The sequence below is a fragment of the Pristiophorus japonicus genome, chromosome 6 (genome assembly GCF_044704955.1).
Source record: "Pristiophorus japonicus isolate sPriJap1 chromosome 6, sPriJap1.hap1, whole genome shotgun sequence".
Classification (NCBI taxonomy): domain Eukaryota; kingdom Metazoa; phylum Chordata; class Chondrichthyes; family Pristiophoridae; genus Pristiophorus; species Pristiophorus japonicus.
Genome location: NC_091982.1, coordinates 150,164,037 through 150,184,461, shown reverse-complemented (window position 1 = coordinate 150,184,461; position 20,425 = coordinate 150,164,037). Strand labels below are relative to the sequence as shown.

Below are 20,425 nucleotides of genomic sequence, written 5' to 3'. Positions count from 1 at the left end.
GGACCTCGAAGAAAGGATGGGGTCAATTGGGAAGTAGAGGTTGGGGCTACTAGGTTTTGTGATTTGCCTTTCCACGTTGCATGTCAAGAGCACATGGCAGACAGCAGCTCATCTAATTCAATCCTGCAGAGTTTTGCATCCATTAATTTGGTGGAGGTGAGGGGGTTGTGGGGAGGTTGTGGGGAGGGTCAAGGTTGGGTAGACATACCCAGCATCTGAATTCCCTATGCTCCCACCATGAGACGCTCCACGCTGGAGCATTATGTCGGGTCGATGGACCCTTAGGTGAACGCAAGCTAAGAAAAGAGAAAAACATTTGCGTGTAGCAGCACACTGCAAAAGCTTTCCGGATGGCTTTTCTTTGTGCTGAATACAAAGAATCACTGCTGTAAGCAAATGCTTCCTGTGAACCAAAACCTAACTAAATGCAAGGTATTTAGGATAACAGACCTCAGGGTGAACAATGAACCCTATTACCATTCACGTATGCTATGAAAATGGTGCAAGGTAGCATCATACACTATATTGGCCTTTGAGAGGGTGCATTGCAGATTAACCAAGATGATACAGGGTTCTTACCCAGGGCTAAAAGGGTTAAGCTATGTGGACATGTTGCAAGGGTTGTACTCCCTTGAGTATAGAAGATTAAGGGGTAATCAGATTGAGGAATTTAAGAAGATTAAATGATTTGGTAGAGTAAATAGAGAGAAACTATTTGCTCTGGTGGGGGAGTCAAGAACAAGGGGACATGACCTTACAATTAGAGCTAGGTTGTTGAGGTGTGATCTCAGGAAGCACTTCTTTACATAAATGTAGTGGAAATCTGGAACTCTCGTCCCCTAAAGGCTGGAGGGTCAATTAAAAATGTCAAAACTGAGATTGATAGGTTTTCGTTAGGCAAAGGTATTAAGGGTTATGCAACCAAGGCAGATAAATGGAGTTAAGATACAGATCAGCCATGATCTAATTGAATGGCGCAACAGACTCAAGGGACTGAATGGCCTCCTCTTGCTCCTATGGTCCACTCTTGACTTCTCCAACTGATAGCAAACACCACCTTGACAGGCCATTAACTCAGGCTAAAACTACTCATTTGTATTTATTAAGATGTTTGATTAAACAGAAGTGAAAAAAAACAGCAGATTTAAATAGAATGTAATACCTCATTTAAATTTACTCCATCTGTTAAACAAACAATTTAAGTTCTAAAATCCTAGGGGTTCCCTTCCTGCAACTTGTACCATCCATTCACTAGAACATTCACATTCACACGGCATGATGCATCATTTAAGTACATGGAAATTAAATAAAATTTCACTGTGTTTGATGAGGAAATACTGGGCTGAAAATTGCAGCCTCTCTGGGTCTGTACGATGTGCGCACGTACCTGGCGAGGCCTCGCAAAGGCCGGTTCTCAGGGCGCGATGCACATCCGCCGAAAACCGACTTTACCAATCTGTCAAAATTTCTTTAGACAGATCCTATGCATCTCCTCGCAGGAAGGACATCTGCGGGGCAGAGATTGGGCTATTTGCCCAACTCTTGCCCAGCGAATGTCCCTCAAACTCTTAAAAGCAGGTGTATAGCTCACTTTTACCAGCGTAAGAGTTTTAGAACATAGAAAAATTTAATTTAATCGCTCATTTTTATATTAAAAACCCTGTCCATTAAGGTAAGTTTATTTTTAACCCACATTAAAAAAAAATTTTAAAAAAAAATTTCTAAAACATTTAATTACATTCAATTTCAATTACTTTTAAGTATATGAGGTGTTTTATTTAATTTATTGTGCTGTGTTTCTTGTTTTACGGGTTATTCTCATTGATAGAAAATAAAAACAGAGCTCCCATATTATCAATGAGAATCGTAGATAGTGATTGGTGGTTCAGGCCCATGTGATTACAGCATATGCGTACACATCGGGAAGACATGTTCCCATGCGCTGCGAAGCGCATGAAGGCTTCCGACCACAATCCTACGTTCCTCCGGGACCACCAGGTATTTTCGTAGATTTTTTTCAAGTCGGAGGCATTCGTCTGAAGGAAGCCTCCGTCCGCAATTTTCCTCCCACTATTTCCACTGGTTGGTGGGTTGTTAACTAGAGTGCATAAATTTAAGCTCAGCACCAAACAAAGGGAGAGGTTAGGAACATATTAGAAACACTTGTCGAAGCAGAATCAGCAACAGCTTTTAAAAGGGAAGTGGATAAGTATTTGATTTTCTTTTTATAAAGAATATGGGGCAAGGACAGAGAAATGGGACTGAGTGGATAGCTCTTTCAGAGAGCTGGGAAAGGCACGATGGGCCAAATGGCCTCTTTTAGTGCAGTAAAATTCTATGGGGGCTCGTTTCCTAACACCTGTCGTTTCTTCGATGGAAGATACTCAGGCTGGATTTTTGGATCTTTTGCGCTCCGTTTTTCACCCCAGTGCGGCGGCAATGGTGGCGATGAGGGCTTCTGGGCGGGCGGTTTTGCGGCGGCGCAGAGCAGCACCGCCTGGAAGAGCTGTGCCGGGTTGTGACACCGGCGCGAGTTTGAGCTCCTGCCCGACCCATCCGCCCCGAAACGCGGCCGCAATGACCGCCTGGGAAATCAGGGTGGTCCAAACATCCCGTCGGTGGAGAGGTAGGTAATGGACCCCGCCCAGGCCTCTCTCGGAGCACTCCCAACCCAGCTCTTTAGCTCGGGAGTTTTCCATCCTCACACCAGGAGAGGTGTACAACGCTTCCCTTAGCGCTCCCTGACCCAGGGCCCAGATGCCCAAACTTAATGATTAAAGTGCAAGCTATTCCCAGCCTCTAACTTCCCTGCCCCGCCTCCATTATCGCCCCCAAAATATTAAAGCCTAAAATCCAGCCCTATGGAGATAGGTTGCAAACTGCCCAGGATTGGGAGAACCTTTGTAGGAATTACTGCCGTATGACTCTATCAGCTGAGTTCATAAAATCATCAAACAGACTCTGGACATCCCATGGGAATTGAAACTTGGCCCGTTTACACCAGCAGCCCCGTGCACAAGAAAACGGATACAGGAAAAATCTTCACTGGTGTCGGCTTCAAGTGAAACAAACCTTTTTGGGGTTGGTGAGCCTGCCGATGTCCTTGTGTAGAAAGGACTTGATGGGATAGTACAGTGTGTTGCAGCAGTTGAGTGCGGAAACACCCTCGTCATTCAGCTTGTTCACGTTGGCTCCGTTATCAAGCAGCAGGTTGACGATGTCTTTGCTGCAAACGACCTGTAAGAAATTGCTCAGATGAAGGCCTGTGAAACGGGGAACATAGAATCATCGAGTTATAGACAGATACAGCACAGAAGGAAGCCATCTGGCCCATCACGCTTGTGCCGGTTCTTTGGTAAAGCGATCCGATTAGTCCCACACCCCTGCAATTCTTTTCCTCATCAAGTATTTATCCAGCTCTGTTTTGAATATTCCTATTGAATCTACTTCTGTCACCCTTTCAGGCAATGCAGTCCCGATAACAACATCTGGCTGTGTAAAAAATACGTCCTCATGTTGCCTCTGGTTCTAAACCTCTCCGCCTCCCGACCTCTCTTTCCTCCTTTAAGACGCTCCTTAAAACATACCTCTTTGACCAAGCTTTTGGTCATCTGCCGTAATTCTTTCTTCAGTGGCTCGGTTTCAAATTTATTTGTTTTGTCTTATAACACTGCTGCGAAGTGCCTTGGCACATTTTACTGTGTTAAAGGCGCTATATAAATGCAAGTTGTTGTTGTTCTTTTGCCAGTCACCATAAATCTCTGTTTTCTGGTTACCGACCTTTCCGCCACTGGAACCAGTTTTTCTTTATTTACTCCATCAAAACCTCTCATGATTTTGAACACCTTTATCAAATCTCCTCTTAACCTTCTCTGCTTTAAAGAGAACAAGCCCAGCTTCTCCAGTCTATCCACATAACTGAAGTCCCTCATCCTTGGTACCATTCTAGTAAATGTGCTCTGCACCCTCTCTAAGGCCTTGGCATCCCTCCAAAAGTGCACTGCCCAGAATTGGAAGCAATATTCCAGCTGAGGTCTAACCAGTGTTTTATAAAGGGTGAGCATAACTTCCTTGTCTTTGTACATTATGCCTTTATTCATAAAGCCAAGGATCCCAGATGCTTTTTAACAGCCTTTTCAACTTGTCTTGCCACCTTCAAAGACATACACCCCCAGGTCTCACTGTTCCTGCATCCCCTTTAAAATCATACCATTTAGTTCATATTGTTTCCCCTCTTCCTAGTAAAATGTATCACTTCACATTTCTCTGCATTAACTTTCACCAGTCATGTGCCTGCCCATCTCACCAGTCTGCCTATGTCCTCCTGAAGTCCGTTACTATCTTCCTCATTCTTTACTACATTTCAGAGTTTCGTGTCATCTGCAAACTTTGAAATTATGCCCTGGATACCCAAGTCCAGGTCATTAATATATATCAAAAATAGCAATGGTCCCAATACTGACCCCTGGGGAACACCACTGTATACCTCCCTCCCTTCGCTGATTTTGTATCCATGCAGACACTGACCCTTTAATCCCATGGGCTTTAATTTTGCTAACAAATCTATCATGTGATACTTTTGAAAGTCCATATACACAACATCAACTACGTTACCCCCATCAACCCTCTCCATTACTTCATCAAAGAACTCACTCAAGTTAGTCAGACATGACTTACCTTTAACAAATCCATGCAGATTATCATTTATTAGTCCATACTTTTCTAAATGCCAATTAATTTTGTCCCAGATTATTGCCTCTATAAGTTTCCCCACCAGCGATGTTAGACTGACTGGCCTGTAGTTGCTGGCTTATCCCACTCCCCTTTTTAAACAGGGGTGTAACATTTCCAATCCTCCAGTCCTCTGGCACCACCTCCATATCGAACGATGATTGGAAGATTGTGGCCAGGGCCTCCCCAATTTCAACCCTTATCTCCCTAACCTAGGATAAGAACATAAGAACATAAGAAATAGGAGCAGGAATAGGCCATACGGCTCCTCGAGCCTGCTCTGCCATTTAATACGATCATGGCTGATCCGATCATGGACTCAGGTCCACTTCCCTGCCCACTCCCCATAACCCCTTATTTCCTTATCGGTATAGAAACTGTCTATCTCTGTCTTAAATTTATTCAATGTCCCGGCTTCCACAGCTCTCTGAGGCAGTAAAGTCCACAGATTTCCAACGCTCTGAGAGAAGAAATTCCTCCTCATCTCAGTTTTAAATGGACGGCCTCTTTTTCTAAGATTATGCCCCCTAGTTCTAGTCTCCCCTATCAGTGGAAGCATCCTCTCTGCAGCCACCTTGTCAAGCCCCCTCATAATCTTATACGATAAGATCACCTCTCATTCTTCTGAATTCCAATGAGTAGAGGCCCAACCTACTCAACCTTTCCTCATAAGTCAACCCCTCATCTCCGGAATTAACCTAGAGAACTTTCTCTGAACTGCCTCCAAAGCACGTATAGCCTTTCGTAAATATGGAAACCAAAACTGCACGCAGTATTCCAGGTGTGGCCTCACCAAAACCCTGTATAACTGTAGCAAGACTTCCCTGCTTTTATACTCCATCCCCTTTGAAATAGAGGCCAAGATACCATTGGCCTTCCTGATCACTTGCTGTACCTGCATACTATTCTTTTGCGTTTCATGCACAAGTACCCCCAGGTCCTGCTGTACTGCAGCACTTTGCAATCTTTCTCCATTTAAATAATAACTTGCTCTGTGATTTTTTCTGCCAAAGTGCATGACCTCACACTTGCCAACATTATACTCCATCTGCCAAATTTTTGCCCACTCACTTAGCCTGTCTATGTCCTTTTACAGAGTTTTTGTGTCCTCCTCACATATTGCTTTTCCTCCCATCTTTGTATCGTCAGCAAACCTGGCATCCCATCTGGACCGGCTGACTTTTCTACTTTGAGGATTGCTAACCTTTTAAGTACCTCCTCTTTATCTATTTTTCTCCTACCCAATATCGTTAATAAGCTAACAGTGTTTGCTGTGGCTCAGTGGGTAGCTCTCGTCTCTGAGTCAGAAGGTTATGGGATCAAGTCCTAATCCAGAGACTTGAGCAGATAAATATAGGCTGACACTCCAGGGCAGTGCTGAGGGAGTGCAGCACTGTCGGAGATGCCATCTTTCAGATGAGATGTTAAACCAAGGCACAATCTGCCCTCTGAGGTGGACATAAAACATCCCATAGCACTAATTCGAAGAAGAGCAGGGGAATTATCCCTGGTGTACTGGCCAATCAATATAAAAAAGAACAAATTATCTGGTCATTATCACAATGCTGTTTGTGGGATTTGCTTGTGCACAAATTGGCTGCTGCATTTCTTACACTTCAAAAAGTACTTCATTGACTATAAAGCACTTTGAGGTGTCTGGTGGTTGTGAAAGGTGCTATATAAATGCAAGTCTTTTTTTCTACCGCCTCATAAGAGCAAAAGAACATAAGAACATAGAAATTAGGAGCAGGAGTCGGCCACACAGCCCCTCGAGCCTGCTCCGCCATTCAATGAGATCATGGCTGATCACCTCCACTTTGCTGCTACATTGACAGCATCCTCTTCTCTAGTGAAGACAAATGCAAAGTACTCATTTAGTACCTGAGCCATGTCCTCTGCCTGCACAAGAAGATCTCCCCAATCAGCTCCACCTTTCCTTTGACTACCCTTTGGATACCCTTTTTATTTTAGCTGCTAATGTATTCTCATGCTCCCTTTACCCCTCATTCCCATTTTTAGATCTCCTCTCTATTTTCTTTATTCAGCTTGGTTCTCGACTGTATTACGAACCTCACATTTGTCTTAAGTATTTTTCTGCATCATTTAACATAAGAACATAAGAAATAGGAGCAGGAGTAGGCCATACGGCACCTCGAGCCTACTCCACCATTCAATACGATCATGGCTGATCTGATCATTGACTCAGCTCCACTTCCCCGCCAGCTCCTCATAACCCCTTAACCCCTTATAGTTTAAGAAATTGTCTATTTCTGTCTTAAATTTATTCAATGTCCCAGCTTCCACAGCTCTCTGAGGCAGCAAATTCCACAGATTTACAATCCTCTGAGAGAAGAAATTTCTCCTCATCTCTGTTTTAAATGGGCGGCCCCTTATTCTAAGATCGTGCCCTCTAGTTCTAGTCTCCCCCATCAGTGGAAACATCCTCTCTGCATCCACCTTGTCAAGTCCCCTCATAATCTTATACGTTTCGATAAGATCACCTCTCATTCTTCTGAATTCCAATGAGTAGAGGCCCAACCTACTCAACCTTTCCTCATAAGTCAACCCCCTCATCCCCGGTATCAACCTAGTGAACCTTCTCTGAATTGCTTCCAAAGCAAGTATATCCTTTCGTAAATATGGAAACCAAAACTGCACGCAGTATTCCAGGTGTGGCCTCACCAATACCTTATATAGCTGTAGTAAGGCTTCCCTGCTTTTATACTCCATCCCCTTTACAATAAAGGCCAATATCCCATTGGTCTTCCTGATCACTTGCTGTACCTGCATACTATCCTTTTGTGTTTCATGCACAAGTACCCCCAGGTACTGCGGCACTTTGAAATCTTTCTCCATTTAAATAATAACCTGTTCTTTGATTTTTTTTCTGCCAAAGTGCATGTCCTCACACTTTCCCACATTATACTCCATCTGCCAAATTTTTGCCCATTCACTTAGCCTGTCTATGTCGTTTTGCAGATTTTTTGTGTCCTCACACATTGCTTTTCCTCCCATCTTTTGCACCGTCAGCAAACTTGGCTATGTTACACTCAGTCCCTTCTTCCAAGTCGTTCATATAAATTGTAAATAGTTGGGGTCCCAGCACTGATCCCTGCGGCACCTCACTAGTTACTGGTTGCCAACCAGAGAATGAACCATTTATCCTGACTCTCTGTTCTCTGTTAGTTAGCCAATCCTCTATCCATGCTAACATATTACCCCCAACCTCGTGAACTTTTATCTTGTGCAGTAACCTTTTATGTGGTACCTTGTCAAATGCCTTCTGGAAGTCCAAATACACCACATCCACTGGTTCCCCTTTATCCACCCTGTTCATTACATCCTCAAAGAACTTCATCAAATTTGTCAAACATGACTTCCCCTTCATAAATCCATGCTGACTCTGCCTGACCTCTATTTTAACCTCTATTTCTTTAGTCATCCAGGAAGCTCTAGCTTTGGATTCCCATCCTTTCCTCCTCATGGGAATGTGTCCACTCTGTACCTGAACCAGCTAGTCTTTGAAGGCCTCTCATTGCTCATTTACTGTTTTACCTTCCAAATTTTGATTCAAATCCACCTGGGCCACATTCCCTTTCAACTCACTGAAGTTAGCCCTCCTCTAGTTAAGTATTTTTATGCTTGATTGTCCTTCTCCATAACTATTCTAAACCTGATGATATTATGATCACTGTTCTCTAAATGCTCTCCCACTGACACCAACTCCACTTGACCCACCTCATTCCCCAGAACTAGATCCAGCACTAGATCTTCGTTGCGCTGGAATCCCAAGCTGATCAAGAAAGTTCTCTTGTACACATATCAGGAAGTCCTCCCCCTCTTTGTCTTTTACACTGTTACTATACCAGTCGGGGCCATAAAAGGAGCAGAGGTGCGACAGTCCAGGAGCAGCGTGCAGGCCCCAATTTGTGTGAGAACACCAGCGGCAGGTCAGGGCCATAAAAGGTGCAGAGGTGCAGCAGCCTGGGAGCAGCGAGGAGGCCACTTCAGGGAGCAGCGCGAGCTGGTGCAGGAGGGCGATGGCAGCAAAAAGTGACGTCATCAAGGTCCAGGTCGGTGATTGGAGCATGGGCAGATACAGCAGGAGCGGCGAGAGACTGCGAAGGAATGTGATCGGAGCCCAGGAGAGGCGTGAGTTCGGGGATAGAAGAGGCGTGGGCCCAGGGGCAGCACGGGCCAGCACGGGCCAGCCCACGCTACGATATTTGTGCGCACAAGGCCCGTGCAGCAGAGGAGGTCTCCAGTCGTCTTGGTTAATCCTTACCACTGGACCAAGACCTAGCTCTGTCAAGCCCATGTGGTGGTTGATGTGCAACGGCCACCACACGTTAAAAACATTCACACACAGGCATCTTCCACCCTTCAACACGTAGTTCGGGATCTGGAATGTTAGGTCTTCCATTGAAACACCTGTGAACTCATCTTTTCTTGGCGTGGAAGCAAGTCATCCTCATTTCGAGGGCCTGCCTATGATGATGATACCAATTAATATTAAGATAATCAAAGTCATCCTTTATCATTGTTCTGCAGTTCTTGCATCTTCCTGTAATTTGCCTGCCAATTTGCTCCTCTATCTCCTTCCCATTTTTGCTGGCCTTTAGTGTACACCCAGTAGTGTAATAGCTCCTCCATTGTTCCATAATTCTAACCAAATAGACTCTGTCTTTGACTCCCCCACCTATATGATCCCTTTCCAGTGCTATAATAGCTTATTTGATCAATACTCCCCACCCCCATTTTCTTCTTCCCCTATCTTTTCTGAATACCCTGTAGCCAGGAATATTAAGTTCCCAATCCTCCTCTTCTTTGAGCCAGGTCTCTGTTATTGCCATTATATCATAGTCCCATGTGATGACTTGTGCCTGTAGCACACAAATATTATTTACCGCGCTTTGTGCATTTACGCACATGCACAGCAAACCCATCTTCAACTGCCTCATATTTTCCCCCTTTTTGATCCCTCCTATTTCTGAACTATTCTGTACTCAAGTGCTATTTGTCTCTCCCAGGCCTCTGTGCACCTTGTTTCTCCTCTCGACTGTTTCATCCTGGTGCCCATCCCTCTGCCTAATTAGTTTGAATCCTCCCCTACAGCACAGGTTAATCTACTCGTGAGGACCTTCGTGCCAGCTCTGCTGAGGTGCAATCGTTCACCACGAACAGGTCCATCTTGCCCCAGAATTGGTCCCAACATCTTTCTAACCCTGAGAGCAGAGTGAGATTTGGCTCAGTGGTAGCGTTCCCACCTTTTTTTTAGAAAGTAATGTGTTCGAGCCCTACTCTGCACAGCCCTACTCTATGAATACTGAGTTAACTTGCAGAGGGGTACTCACGTCTGATGGGAGAGGAGTGGCCACACACCTCCCCATCCTTGCCCCAGTGAGTGGACAGAAGAGTCTCTGAATACCGGGTTGACATCCATGCAGGATAATCGCAACTGATGAGAGTGTCGTGGTGACCTCCCCACACATCTAAACTGTTCTCTGGGTATGGAGTTGAGAGTCAGGCTAACAATCTGACCCACTGTACCACCCAGTGCCAGAGTGTGAAAGGACAGTGTCTGACCCATGTATCACCCAGTGCCAGAGTGTGAAAGGACAGTGTGTGACCCACTGTATCACCCAGTCCCAGAGTGTGAAAGGACAGTGTGTGACCCACTGTATCACCCAGTCCCACAGTGTGAAAGGACAGTGTGTGACCCACTGTATCACCCAGTCCCACAGTGTGAAAGGACAGTGTGTGACCCACTGTATCACCCAGTGCCAGAGTGTGAAAGGACAGTGTGTGACCCACTGTATCACCCAGTGCCAGAGTGTGAAAGGACAGTGTCTGACCCATGTATCACCCAGTGCCAGAGTGTGAAAGGACAGTGTGTGACCCACTGTACCACCCAGTCCCACAGTGTGAAAGGACAGTGTGTGACCCACTGTACCACCCAGTCCCAGAGTGTGAAAGGACAGTGTGTGACCCACTGTACCTCCCAGTCCCACAGTGTGAAAGGACAGTGTGTGACCCATGTATCACCCAATCCCAGTGTGTGAAAGGACAGTGTGTGACCCACTGTACCACCCAGTCCCACAGTGTGAAAGGACAGTGTGTGACCCACTGTACCACCCAGTCCCAGAGTGTGAAAGGACAGTGTGTGACCCACTGTACCACCCAGTGCCAGAGTGTGAAAGGACAGTGTGTGACCCACTGTACCACCCAGTGCCAGAGTGTGAAAGGACAGTGTGTGACCCACTGTACCACCCAGTCCCAGAGTGTGAATGGATAGTGTGTGACCCACTGTACCACCCAGTCCCAGAGTGTGAATGGATAGTGTGTGACCCACTGTACCACCCAGTCCCAGAGTGTGAAAGGACAGTGTGTGACCCACTGTACCACCCAGTCCCAGAGTGTGAAAGGACAGTGTGTGACCCACTGTACCACCCAGTCCCAGAGTGTGAAAGGACAGTGTGTGACCCACTGTACCACCCAGTCCCAGAGTGTGAAAGGACAGTGCGTGACCCACTGTACCACCCAGTCCCAGAGTATGAATGGATAGTGTGTGACCCACTGTACCACCCAGTCCCAGTGTGAAAGGAGTGTGTGACTCACTGTACCACCCAGTTTTATTTTCTGTTCATAATTATCATGGAAATAGGAGATATATGTATTTTATATAGTTTATCGGGATCTTTTCCGTAAGCATTGTTTAAGTGAATAAGACTGGCTGAATAGTCTGAACCCGACTAATGTTTTTAAATCACACACTGTCATAGGGCAGAATGGTAAGAAGGTCTGGGAGCCCCATGCCCCTTTAGTGTCAGCCGTGGCTCAGTGGGTAGCAGACTTGCCTCTAGATCAGCAAGTTGTGAGTTCAAGTCCCAGTCCAGGAACATGAGCACATAAATCTAAGCTAACACTCCAGTGCAGTCCTGAGGGAATGCTGCACTATTGGAAGTGCCATTTTTCAGATGAGACGTTAAAACTAAGGCCCCGTCTGCCCTCTCAGTAAAAGATCCCATAGCCACTATTTCGAAGAGGAGCAGGAGCGTTATCCCCAGTGTCCTTGCCAATATTTATCCCTCAATCAACATAACAAAAAAAATAGATTATGTGGTCATTATCACAAATTGGCTGCCACGTTCCCATTTTACAACAGTGACTACATTTCAAAAGTACTTTATTGGTTGTAAAGCGCTTTGAGACGTCCAGTGGTCAAGAGGGGCGCTATAGAAATGCATATCTGTCTTTCTTTTTTTACCTTAACAGATAAGAGTCTCTGGGGATCCTTGCCCGAGAGTGGAGGCCCAGACAGGATAGTGTTATGAAGGTGCGCACACCTCAAAGTAATTCATCGCGTGAAACACTTTGCATTGCTTCTGAGAGATGTGGCAAGGAGCTATGTAAATGCGAGACATTTTCCCATGTTTTTGTTATGCAGCTACGGAACATTCCCAGAGCTGGGTCAGCACTGACCCATCCAACAAGAGAAAGCAAGGGATGCTGTCCCAGCGTCCATTGCACGAAGACAGGTGCACTTGGGGATAGCTGAGATCAAGCTGGGGAGCTGTGGACACGAACCCATGTCCACAGCTCCCCAGCCTCTTAGTACACTGGATCATTCCTGAGAGTGACCCCCCCCCCCCCGCCCCCGCAGACAGTTTGGTATGAAAGTTGCTGTAATGTATTTGCTTCATGGGTTCTTTGCTTAAGAATTCATAGCAACACATTGCTGTTAAGACCTAGTTGCTTTGTTAGCAAAAGATTTAACAATCGCACTACACATTATCCGTTCATCCACAAGGCTCACAACCACCTGCCTCATTATGGATCCCCTGAACCCAGCTGGCTGGGGTTTTATTGAGTCTGGTGAACATCACGTGATTGGCTAAGCCACTCCCAACTCACCAGCTCTACCAACAGGTGCATGCATTACAGTTGCATGTACATATTACAAAGCGAAGCAAAAGGCAAGAAAAGTGGTGAAACTTACTGTGGCGCCGATCAGCGACATATGCCCCTGGACATCGGCGACGTCCGCACTTACTAAGTTAGTATTGAGGATCTTGTGCACGCTCTTGTAGTCCCCCGCTCCAGCTGCAATGATTAGTCTCTCGGAGGTACACTCCAGGGGACCTTTGGGACCAAAGCCCTTCCGCCTTCCATCGATTACAGCTGCCACATCCCAGGGGAGGTTTGCTTGAGCGTGCCTGCGGGAAAATGAATTTGTCACCTTGTTAACGGACAGTGCACACGCTGCAGGGTCGCCGAGTCTGATTGGACGAGTGTTCCTGGAGGTTGCATCACATGACCTCTCGCCTCCAACTGCTCCACCCAGTCAAACAGCCTTTCTTCCCCCATCTTCAATATTTGTATAATGGTAAATAAGAACAGAAAATGCTGGATGCGCTCAGCAAGTCAGACAGCATCTGTGGAGAGCGAAGAACAGTTAACATCTCAGGTCAATCATCGATCATCGGGCTGAAACGTTAACTCTGTTTCTCTCTCCACAGATGCTGCCTGACCTGCTGAGTGCTTCCAGCATTTCCTGTTTCTATTTCAGATCTCCAGCAGTATTTTGCTTTTAGTTGAATGTGTTTATAATGAATAAGCAAGCAAGTTAAAAGAAAATGGAACAGAAAGCACCACTTTATTTTTAATGCTTCTGTGATTTTTCTCCCTGGTTGTTCCGAGCAGTGTTCAGGAGATTAAGCTTTAATTCCTGAAGATGCTACGACAATCCTGGAGGCTTGGCAACTGTAACTGGATGGTAACTCTTCATGTTATGCGCTGAAGGCATCAATTCAAGGGAGAATCTCAGCATCTGCAATCTTTTTCTATTTTCCTCTCTCCTCCTTCCAAAGGTGTTGACTCCTTAATAGGGCAGCCGTTACTCCCCGCCGCCCATACTTCCCAAAGTTTTATTCTAGTGGTCATTGGTCATCTGTGAGCCTAGGTGGTGAAAATTGGGCAGTCTATTCCACCACGGGGGTGAAAAGGGATGTCACACTTGAGCCTGAACCTGTCTTCCCCAAACGTTCATGTATGTTTTCTAGGAGGGGACATTGGATAGCGATCGGGAGGGAGAAGGGGATTGTTGAGGCCCTGACAATGGTCGAAGGGTCAAAGCTGAGACCGTTTAGCTTCCCTGGCCCCTATGAGCATCCAATTTAAAATCCTTGTCTTCAAACCCCTCCGCAGCCTCGCACCTCCTACCTCAGCAACCGCTTCCAGTCCTTAAACGTCCTCTCGTAGTCTTTGGTCCTCCGCAGTGGGTAGCACTCACGCCTCTGAGTCAGAAGGTTGTGGGTACAAGTTTTTCTACAGGGGCCTGAAATCAAAATCGAAGCGGACACTCCAATGCAGTACTGAGGGAGTGCTGCACTACTAGAGGTAGATGAGACGCGAATCCAAGGCCCCATCTGCCCTTGCAAGTGGACATAAAAATAATCTATGGCACTATTTCAATGAAGAGCAGGAGAGTTTTCCCGGTGCCCTTGGCCAATATTTATCCCTCAACCAACATCACTAAAACACATGATCTGGTCATTGGCATATTGCTGTTTGTGGGACCATGCTGTGCGCAAATTGGCTGCTGCCTTTCCTACATTACAACAGTGACTACACTTCAAAAGAACTTCATTGGTTGTAAAGCACTTTGGGACGTCCTGAGGTCATGAGAGGTGCTATATAAATACAGGCCTATTACTTTTTTCTTTCCTAGCCCCACCATAGGTGGCACAGTTTTTAGTCAACTTGGTCCGACTCTCTTGAACTCCCTCCAATTCTCTGTCCTCCTTTAAAAAAAACCTCTTCAAAACCCATCTTTTATGACCTCACCAGCAATCATCACTCCTTATACCCGCCTCCGTGACAGAGAGTCCACTCCTTTTATTATTTCTGTGCTCGGGATGGCTTGCAAGTTAAAGACGCCACATAAATTCATGTTGTGTCTTTGCTTCGTACCACACCAGGTGCTGCATTCATACACGGGGCCAAGAGTGGACCTCAAAATCTTTTGCCGCATATTGCAATCGAGTCGGGAAGTATTTTTCTGAACAGGAACCAGCAGGCCAGAAAACAATGCAAGAAATGGAACTTCAGAACCCTGCAATCTCCAGTGAAGCGGTCAGGCACCGCCAGGTACCTCGAGAATTGGAAGTCCAGTTTCAAAATTTGCAGATGGCGCCAAATTAGGGGATGTAGTTAACAAAGAAGACTGTGTCAAAATGTAGGAATCATAGGATGGTTACAACATAGAAGGAGGCCATTCGGTCTGTCGAGCCAGCTCTCTGCAAGAGCATTTCAGCTAGTCCCACTCCCCCGCCCTTTCCCCGTAGCCCTGCAATTTCTTTCCTTCAGGTACTTATCCAATTCCCTTTTGAAAGCCGCGATTGAGTCTGCCTCCACCATCCTTTCAGGCAGCGCATTCCACATCCTAACTACACGCTGTATAAAAAGGTTTTTCGTGTCGCCTTTGGTTCTCATGCCAATCACTTTAAATCTGTGTCCTCTGGTTCTCGGCCCTTCAACCAATGGGAACAGTTTCTCTCTATCTACTCCGTCCAGACCCTTCATGATTTTGAACACCTCTATCAAATCTCCTCTCAACCTTCTCTGCTCTAAGGAGAACAACCCCAGCTTCTCCAGTCTATTCATGTAACTCAAGTCCCTCATCCCTGGAACCATTCTTGTAAATATTTTCTGCACCCTCTCTAAGGCCTTCATTCACATCCTTCCTAAAATGCGGTGCCAGAATTGGACACAATACTCCAGTTGAGGTTAGACCAGTATTTTATACAGGTTATCATAACTTGCTTGCTATTGTACTCTATATCTCTATTTATGAAGCTATTTTAAATGCTTTCTCAACCCGCTCTGTCACCTTCAATGATATACCCCCAGCTCTCTCTGTTCATGCATCCCCTTTAGAATTATACCCTTTAGTTTATATTGCCTCTCCACCTTCTTCCTTCCAAAATGTGTCACTTTGCATTTTTCTGCCCAAGGAATACTTTAATAAACTTGCAGAATGAGCATGTAATTGGCAAATGAACTTTAATATAGACAAGTGTGAGGTAGTATATTTTGGTAGAAAGAATAATGAGGCAAGTGCTCCATTGAAAATAGGGGAGGGAATTTTCACCTAAAAAATGGAGTTTGTTTGGGAGCGAGTGGGTGGTTAAAAGGGACAAAACGGTTGAACCCGCTGACTTCCGCTTTTAATTGAAGTGCTTTGGGCTGCGTACGGGAAACCCCCATGGAAAAGGCGGGTTGGCATCTAAGAGGCAATTAGGAGCTATCGTAACTGCAGGTTTGAGCTTTAACTCTGAGTGCACAGGTTTCTCGGGCTTCCTGGAAACAAGTCGGTGAAAAACATAGAACATAGAAAATAGGTGCAGGAGTAGGCCATTCGGCCCTTCGAGCCTGCACCACCATTCAATAAGATCATAGCTGATCATTCCCTCAGTACCCCTTTCCTGCTTTCTCTCCATACCCCTTGATCCCTTTAGCCATAAGGGCCTTATCGAACTCCCTCTTGAATATATCCAATGAACTGTCATCAACAACTCTCTGCGGCAGGGAATTCCACAGGTTAACAACTCTCTGAGTGAAGAAGTTTCTCCTCATCTCAGTCCTAAATGGCCTACCCCTTATCGTAAGATTGTGTACCCTGGTTCTGGACTTCCCCAACATCGGGAACACTCTACCCGCATCTAACCTGTCCCGTCCCGTCAGAATCTTGTATGTTTCTATGAGATCCCCTCTCATCCTTCTAAACTCCAATGTATAAAGGCTCAGTTGATCCAGTCTCTCCTCATATGTCAGTCCTGCCATCCCAGGAATCAGTCTGGTGAACCTTCGCTGCACTCCCTCAATATCAAAAACATCCTTCCTCAGACTAGGAGACCAAAATTGAACACAATATTTCAGGTGAGGCCTCACCAAGGCCCTGTACAACTGCAGTAAGACCTCCCTGTTCCTATACTCAAATCCCCTAGCTATGAAGGCCAACATACCATTTGCCTTCTTCACCGCCTGCTGTACCTATATGCCAACTTTCAATGACTGATGAACCATGACACCCAGGTCTCATTGCACCCAGCTCCCCTTTTCCTAATCTGCCACCATTCAGATAATATTCTGTTTTCGCGTTTTTGCCTCCAAAGTGGATAACCTCACATTTATCCACATTATACTGCATCTGCCATGCACTTGCCCACTCACCTAACCTATCCAAGTCACCCTGCAGCCTCTTAGCATCCCCCTCACAGCTCACACCACCACCCAGTTTAGTGTCGTCTGAAAACTTGAAGATATTACACTCAATTCCTTCATCCAAATCATTGATTTATATTGTAAAGAGCTGGGGTACCAGCACGGAGCCCTGCGGCACTCCACTAGTCACTGCCTGCCATTCTGAAAAAGACCCATTTATCCCGACTTGCTGCTTCCTGTCTGCCAACCAGTTCTCTATCCACTTCAGTATATTACCCCCAATACCATGTGCTTTGATTTTGCACACCAATCTCTTGTGTGGAACCTTTTGAAATTCAAATACACCACATCCACTGGTTCTCCCTTGTCCACTCTACTTAGTTACATCCTCAAAAATTTCCAGAAGATTTGTCAAGCATGATTTCCCCTTCATAATTCCATGCTAACTTGGACCGATCCTGTCACTGCTTTCCAAGGAGATTTGTTAGAGGTGTTCAAAATCATGAGGGGTCTGGACAGGGTAGATGGAGAGAAACTGTTCCCATTGGCAGAAGGGTCAAGAACCAGAGGACACAGATTTAAGGTGATTGGCAAAATAACCAAAGTCTGGAATGTACTGCCCGAAAGAGTGGTGGGAGCAGACTCATTTTTATCTTTCAAAAGGGAGTAGGATAAGTACTTGAAGGAACACAAATTGCAGGGCTACAGGGAAAGGGCAGGGGAGTGGGACTAGCTGAGAGTCGGCACAGGCTCGACAGGCCGAATGGCCTTCTTCTGTGCTGTAACCATTCTGTGATTCTATAATCTTACAATCAGGACTAGGATATTTAGCAGTGAGATCAGGAAGCACTTGTTCACATAAAGGGCAGTGGAAATCAGGAACTCGCTCCCCAAAATGGTGGGTCACTTGAACTTTTCAAGTCTGGGATCGATAGATTTTTGTTATTTAAGGGTACCAAGGATATGGAACAAAGACAGGTAAATGTAGTTAAGTTACAGATCAGCCATGATCTAATAGAATGGCAGAACAGACGCAAAGGGCATAATGGTCAATTTTGTTTCTAGTGTCAAAACCCATTACTACAATTACATAGAATTTACAACACAGAAACAGGCCCATTTGGTCCAACTGGTCTATGTTGGTGTTTATGCTCCACACCCTCCTCCCACCCTACTTCATTTAACCCTTTTAACATATCCTTCTATTCCTTTCTCCCTCATGTGCTTATCTAGCTTCTCTTAAATGCATCTATGCTAGTCACGTCAACATTCCACATTCTAACCACTCTCTGAGTAAAGAAGTTTCTCCTGAATTTCGTATTGAATTTATTAGTGACTATCTTATATTATGACCCCTAGTTTTGGACTCCCCAAAGATGGAAATATCTTCTCTACACATATCCTATAGTACTTTTCCATAATTTTAAAGATCTCTATTACGTCACCCCTCAGCCTTCTCTTTTCTAGAGAAAACAGCCCCAACGTGTTCAGTCTTTCCTGGTAGTTATAACCGTTCAGTTCTGGTATATTTGTAAATCATTTCTTACAGAGCGGTCAACTTCAAGGAAATATGAGTGAGATTTATGATCAAAATGAGTGAGACGGATTGAAAACCCATTTCAACTTATGAAATTGTATATATTTTTAGGAGTAAGATGTGTGAAATAGGTAACATTTTTAGAACAAAATGAGCGAGTCTCATCTCAAATGGTAAGAGATGACAGCCTTGTTTATGTGGCACTGATTTCTGTGGCTATAATGAAGTGCAGCTTTCCTGGCACCTCAATACATGCATTAAAAGAGAAGATACAGAGCAGGTCTCAGTGAGGATAAATGTTTAAAAAACACTCAAAAAATTGCAATTAAAAGACCAAAAAAATGACTTTGTTTCCTGCTGTGCCTAAAAATCTGGTTTGATGGAAAAACGTAAAAGATCAAGGCGACTTGGGCGCATTGTAGTTATATGTGTAATTCAAGCCAAAAATCACACAATCTTTTAAATCATGTAATTTCTTTGCACCCAGATTACAGGTGTATCTGGGTGCAAATGTGGAGGAAACTCCAGGTTTAAGTGCTTATGTTAAATTCAGTATGCCTACATTCTCCCTAAACCTGCCATAAACAAATCCTTTACCCATAAATATCATCCACTAGTTTGGTGCCATTAATCCCTCGGTACGTGACATGGCTTGGTCGCACCAGAACCCTGTAATTTGGTTTACAAGTAAAATAACGTTTCTTTCCCATAGAGCCGTCATTTTTTCCTTTTTAGTGAGTGTAATTATAGTCCAAGCCATGCTCCAGGAGCAAAATCAGTAGGTCCAATGTATTTAATGGTTGCCATCTCACTGGAGCTGCACAGTAGAACCTGTGACCCTTCGAGCAAGCAACCGGAATGCTGAAGATGCCTGGACAGATAGGAATGGGTGCACCTGCAAGTTAAGTATGAGGTGTGATGTGCTGGTGTCAGCTTGGGAAGAGAACCTCCCTGCAGGCTCTTACAGATCACAGCATCAGCACTAGTGAGGCATCATTTAAGCGAGGTGCAGCCCTGCCACGTTGGGACTCTGACGAAGGGTCATCGACCTGAGACGTTAACTCTGTTTCTCTCTCCACGGATGCTGCCTGACCCGCTGAATATTTCCAGCACTTCCTGTTTTTATTTCCCATTATGTTAAACTTGTATAGACCCATGGTTAGACCACATTTGGAGTACTATGAACAGATGTGGTCTCCATATTAAAATAAGGATACCAGAACTGAGAGATTATAACTATCAGGGACGATTACACAGGCTGGGGCTCTTTTCTCCAGAAATGATGAGACAGAGGGGAGACCTGATAGAGGTCTTTAAGATTATGAATGGGTTTGTGTAAGATTCGAAAATCCACGGCTGCATTTGAAACACCGTAAGGACAAGAAAACTAACATGGGATCGTTCCATACACTAAATGAACATTTTTGGCCAAGTAAAAGCAGGCTGGGAAAACGTGTGGACGGATACAGACATTGTGGAGTCTGGCTCACAAGTGAGACCGAGGCACTGGCCATGGGGGAAAAGTGCATTCTGGCAGTCCAATCAGGGGTCGAGTCGGGCCTGAAGTGGGGAAATCTTCAACCAATAAGGACTCCCCGGCCCAGTTTGAAAATAACTTCCCCCCCCCCCCCAAATCAAACTACGAACGTGGGCCATTATCTACCGAATTAATATGGACAATAGCTCTGAATCAAAACTATGAATCACTGCAGGAATGACCCACTGATTCCCAGGACTATAACAAAGGACCCAAAGTCTTTCAGGCACCTATGTGTACTGAAACAATACCCTGGTCCTCACACCTGCATGTACCTGTGACATCTTCTGATTAAATATTCTAAGCTATCTCCCCACCCAAACTTACACAATGGACCACCCACTGGGTTTGAGCGCGAAAAGACCAGAACTGAATTGAATACAAATATAGGACAC

At 45.2% G+C, this 20,425-nt stretch overlaps 1 protein-coding gene across 1 annotated transcript in view; it reads right to left on the bottom strand.

The window, feature by feature from the left end:
- ankmy1 (ankyrin repeat and MYND domain containing 1) overlaps positions 1-20,425 on the bottom strand; it is a 179,279-nt gene that overhangs the window by 82,502 nt on the left and 76,352 nt on the right. Inside the window, exons 8-9 of the mRNA XM_070884029.1 lie at positions 12,731-12,947; positions 3,073-3,237 (exon numbers count right to left, since the gene is read on the bottom strand). Of these exons, the coding sequence (XP_070740130.1) occupies positions 3,073-3,237; positions 12,731-12,947 (382 nt within the window). The remainder of the gene's footprint in view (positions 1-3,072; positions 3,238-12,730; positions 12,948-20,425) is intronic.